This window comes from Austrofundulus limnaeus, unplaced genomic scaffold (assembly GCF_001266775.1).
Source record: "Austrofundulus limnaeus strain Quisiro unplaced genomic scaffold, Austrofundulus_limnaeus-1.0 Scaffold252, whole genome shotgun sequence".
NCBI classification, from domain to species: domain Eukaryota; kingdom Metazoa; phylum Chordata; class Actinopteri; order Cyprinodontiformes; family Rivulidae; genus Austrofundulus; species Austrofundulus limnaeus.
The window spans coordinates 935,987-940,651 of record NW_013952654.1 but is presented as its reverse complement, the minus strand read 5'-3'; the positions used below and the strand labels follow the sequence as shown (position 1 = coordinate 940,651).

General features: G+C 43.1%; 1 protein-coding gene across 1 annotated transcript in view; it reads right to left on the bottom strand.

Moving 5' to 3' along the window:
- Positions 1-1,354: 1,354 nt before the first annotated feature.
- The window catches only part of igfbp3 (insulin-like growth factor binding protein 3), a 29,168-nt gene continuing 25,857 nt past the window's right edge, over positions 1,355-4,665 (bottom strand). The window contains exon 4 of the mRNA XM_014020445.1: positions 1,355-2,048. Within this exon, the coding sequence (XP_013875899.1) occupies positions 1,923-2,048 (126 nt within the window). The 3' untranslated portion in view covers positions 1,355-1,922. The remainder of the gene's footprint in view (positions 2,049-4,665) is intronic.

Genomic DNA, 4,665 nt, shown 5'->3' with positions numbered 1-4,665 from the left:
TGATATACATCGTCACGTAGGGATAGACGTCTTCACAATGGATAGATGTCATCAAGTGACAGATATACATCGTCACGTAGGGATAGACATCTTCACAAGGGATAGACGTCATCATATGACTGATAGATGTCATCAAGTGACAGATATACATCGTCACATAGGGATAGACGTCTTCACAAGGGATAGATGTCATCAAGTGACAGATATACATCGTCACGTAGGGATAGACATCTTCACAAGGGATAGACGTCATCATATGACTGATAGATGTCATCAAGTGACAGATATACATCGTCACGTAGGGATAGATGTCTTCACGTGACTGATATACATCGTCACGTAGAGATAGACATCATCATACGACTGATAGACGTCTTCATGTGACTGATATACATCGTCACGTAGAGATAGACATCATCATACGACTGATAGACGTCTTCATGTGACTGATATACATCGTCGTCACGTAGGGGTATTTGTCATCCTGTAGAGCAGGGATAGTCAATCCTCGTCCTCGAGGGCCACAACCTTGCATGTGTAACTTTTTTCCTTCTCTAACACACCTGATTCAGTCAGTGAATTATCTCTTCCAAGCTCTGGAGAAGCCTGAAAATCATCCATTCATTCAAATCAGGTGTGTTGGAGCAGAGAAACAAGTAAAATCTGTAGGATTGCAGCCCTCGAGGACCGAAATTTACTATCCCTGCTGTAGGGCTATACGTCAAGGCGTAGGTTTGTGTATATATACATCATCACGTAGGGACAAAATAAAGATATTACAAGTAGTAAAAAAATAAAAGTGCTAATGGCTCTTTACTATCGGTAACGTCAATCATTATTATTGTTCGATATAAGGAGCAGTTCAAAAAGTATGTATCATTTGCCAATGTCARGTCTCTACAGGACGCCCTCGTGAAGGCCATTCACCAATACACTCCTTTAAATCTCAATTTTATCAATCACAATTTGGTTGCACAAGCCTACCCTCCCCGAGTTTTCACAAATTTCTGGTGTTTTCTGCCGAGATGTTTTGTGTGCAAACCTTGAGAATTCAGCAAGACTTCTACAGAAAATCTGCCAGTTTTCTCTGATGTCTTAGGCATATTTTGAGARGACAACTCCAACAGCCACATCCCACCTAAAGCTGCCAGAACCCAACAACCTGACTCTAGAAAAGGTAATTATTTTATTATCTGAGCAGTCGTCTTTGCATTAAGAGCTGCAGAGGTTGGAGTGGGGTGGAGGCATGGGATGGTTTGTTTTTAAGGCACTTTAACTGCAGTTTACCTCGTGAAGCGAGGAGAGGCAGCGAGGAAGACCAAACATGGTGATCATTCAAAAACGGACCCTGAGCCAGAGATCGTTGTTATTTGATGAAGAGGAGACATCCTGAACTGAGCTTAGTTCCATGGTTTTTTTAACAGATCAACGATTTTGGGGAAAAACCACGCCGCCTTATGCAGACAGGCAGTTGTGAAAACGGAAGTCGTGCAGGCGGTTGTGGGTTAAAAGACACAGACATATGGTTGAACACTTACAGACACACACGATACAGTTTTTCATTGAGGGGGGGACAGGGATCACAGTCACAACCATCGAAGTGAGTGGAAAAGTCCCTCCTTTCTCTCCCTCTAAAAGAATAGTGCAGATGATAAACTCTTTCTGTCCTCTCAGCTTTTAGCTTAATTGTTTGTTTTTAAAGAAAGGATAGCGGGTCCCTCGGCACAGGACAGATAGCTATAAAGGACAGGAGGCTYAGCTCCACCCATCACCCCCTCTGTCCCCTAGACGGACCTGAAACCAAAGTTCCAGACTTCTTTCGAAATGTTTACATCAATCTACAAGCGAGAGCAAAGCGGGTTCCTCCTCTCTCCGTCCACCAATTCTTTCCGCTTTGCTCTCCGGCTGCCACCGCCGTCGTCTCATTTGCTCTCCAGGTTGTAGCACTTCTTCTCGCCGTGCACCCTGTCGCTGTAGCCCGGGAGAGGGTGCCCGTATTTGTCCACGCACCAACAGAAACCTCGTCTTCTGCCTTTGGATGGACGGCACTTAAAAAAAAGACAAAAGGAAAAACAGGTTATAAAGCTCACATCTGCGCAGGATGTGGACCAGCATAAATTACAATCGTTATTTTTGTTGCATAAAATGCACAATAAAAGGTAACAGCAGATGTGTTCACTCGTTAAGTAAGCAGGAAACCACAAAATCTGCCTTTTTTATATAATAATAAAAACGTAACCCTTTTGCTGACATTTCAGCTGCTGCATGGCATCAGGGCGAAGCGCATTTTCAGTGTTTGTTGCTGTTTTTTTCCAACGTTGCATTGACTGATAACAAAAAATAAGTTATTTCTGCTAAAGAAGGGTTTTCCAGTACAAAAGTACCCAGTGGTGGGCAGCACTAATCTAAATATTAGTTGCACTAACCCTAAAGCACTAACTCAAATATTTATGTCCCCTAATTCTAAAGCACAAACACACTGAAATATTTAGCAAAAGCTAATTTTAAAGCACTAAAATAATCTAGTTGATGCATGGTTGATGGAACAAAGTGAATTTTAACAAAACGTGTAGCATACATAAGGCAGCTAACCGCTAAGACATAGCTAACGGCTAACCGTCTAGTAGCATTTACCCTCTAAACAACTGGTTCTTCTCTTTATCTTCAGTTTATGTTTAGTGGGAAGTGTTCCACTAATCAGCTAATAGCCTAACTAATGTATCGTTTAGTGGATTATCCTTTTCACTAACTTTGAAAATCGGAGCAATTAGCTGCCACTAAATTAGGTTTTGCTAGCAAATGTATAAATAAGCATAGACTGCATAGATATAATCATAGCCAGTGGTGGGCAGCATTCATCTAAATATTAGTTGCACTAACCTTAAAGCACTAATTCAAATATTTAGGTCCCCTAATTCTAAAGCACTAACTCAAATATTTAGGTCCCCTAATTCTAAAGCACTAACTCAAATATTTAGGTCCCCTAATTCTAAAGCACTAACGCACTGAAAAAATTAGCAAAAGCTAATTCTAAAGCACTAATATAATCCAGTTGACACATGGACAATTCTTCAGAGTCAACATGAGACCAGATTTACAGTGTGCAGAATGTTGTCACTTAGTGCCCTTGGTGGGCCAAATGGGAGTCACCCGCAGGCCACATTTGGCCCGCGGGCCTTGAGTTTGACACGTTACTTTGTAGATAAGTGTCACACATAATGAACAAAATGTGTGACAACTTTCACCCTCAACTGTGAACAATAATGTTGATCAATAACATTTAAAGACCTCAGTTAGTGCTTTTAAATTTAGCAAGTGCTAATCCACTAATAAAGTAAAAAAATAGCAAAAGCACTAATCAAGAAATTAGTTCCACTATTAGTGCTTTAGGGGAACTGTGCCCACCACAGAAAGTACCGTTAACTTGTTTGCACTTGGATGACAGATGCAAACACAGATGGGGAACAAAAGAAAAGTTTGTTTTGAAAAGTATCTGCGTCCGTTTGGATTTGCTGAGTCATCTTTTGAGCTGGATCTGAAAATCTGGAAAGAATTTGTCACGATTTGACAACAAAAGGCACTTGTCTGGTGACGAATCACAGATTTTCAGCAGCCGATCGCATCGAGGGAAGCTCCGCCGCCTGAAACTGCCTCTGAGTTTCCACAAGCAGGAACTTCTGGAGGTAAACATCAGCGCCGGCGTGCTGGGCGAGGAAACAGGAATCGACACGTGCAGATCGGACTCCGACAGGCAGCCAAATGCGGCCGGCCTGCTGCTGAGTTTGTTTCGGCTTTTAGCTTGAGGGAGGGGTTTGCTGCTGTGGGGGGTTAGTGATGAAAAAAAGCAGATTATTTTTTGACGGACGGGGTGCAGGGGACGAGGAGGGAGGACGTTGGAGCTTGAGGGTAAACATGAAGTTGCTAAAATATTTGCCAAGGCCAGCTCGAGGGCTCGCAGGGAAACCAGCGCTGCTATTCTGGGAAAGCTGGCAGACGCTCAGAATCATCTGGACCTGATTATGGCCCGCGTTGTGTGTGTGTGTGTGTGTGTGTGTGCGTGCACTAACACACGCTAGCAAACACGCAGCCTCGTACAAACAGGACTTGTGTGTGTTCTACATACCTCCCACCTGCTTACACACACACACACACACACATCGTATCAGATGGCCCGTCGAGGGCCAGGCTGCGCCGAGTGGCAACTTCATGAGCCCCATTTGGGTCGGGCATGAAACGGCAACAACCAGGCGAGTCGGGGTGTTCTTTGACTCTTGCAAACACCACCGAGAGAGCAGCCAGGATGGGAAAAACAAACAAACAAACAAAAACAACATCTGTCTATAGTTTGTTTCAGAAAATAAACAGAACCACTCCACTGATCGGTGTGCAGAGCTCAGCTGCAGCAGAGCAGTTCAAACAAGTTTCTGCGATTCTTTTATAGGGTAGTTTAGGTCCTGGAGTAGCCAACAAGTGCATCACATCGGGACACACCTGAGCTTTTAGCCTGAGCAAAGAAACGCCAACGCGACAAAAGCAATATTCAATCAGAGCAGAACCAGAACAGTCAAAAACTGTTAACTGGCACATAAGTATTGAACACGTCACCATTTTTCTCAGTAAATATATTACTAGAGGTGCTAATGACATGAAATTTTCACCAGATGT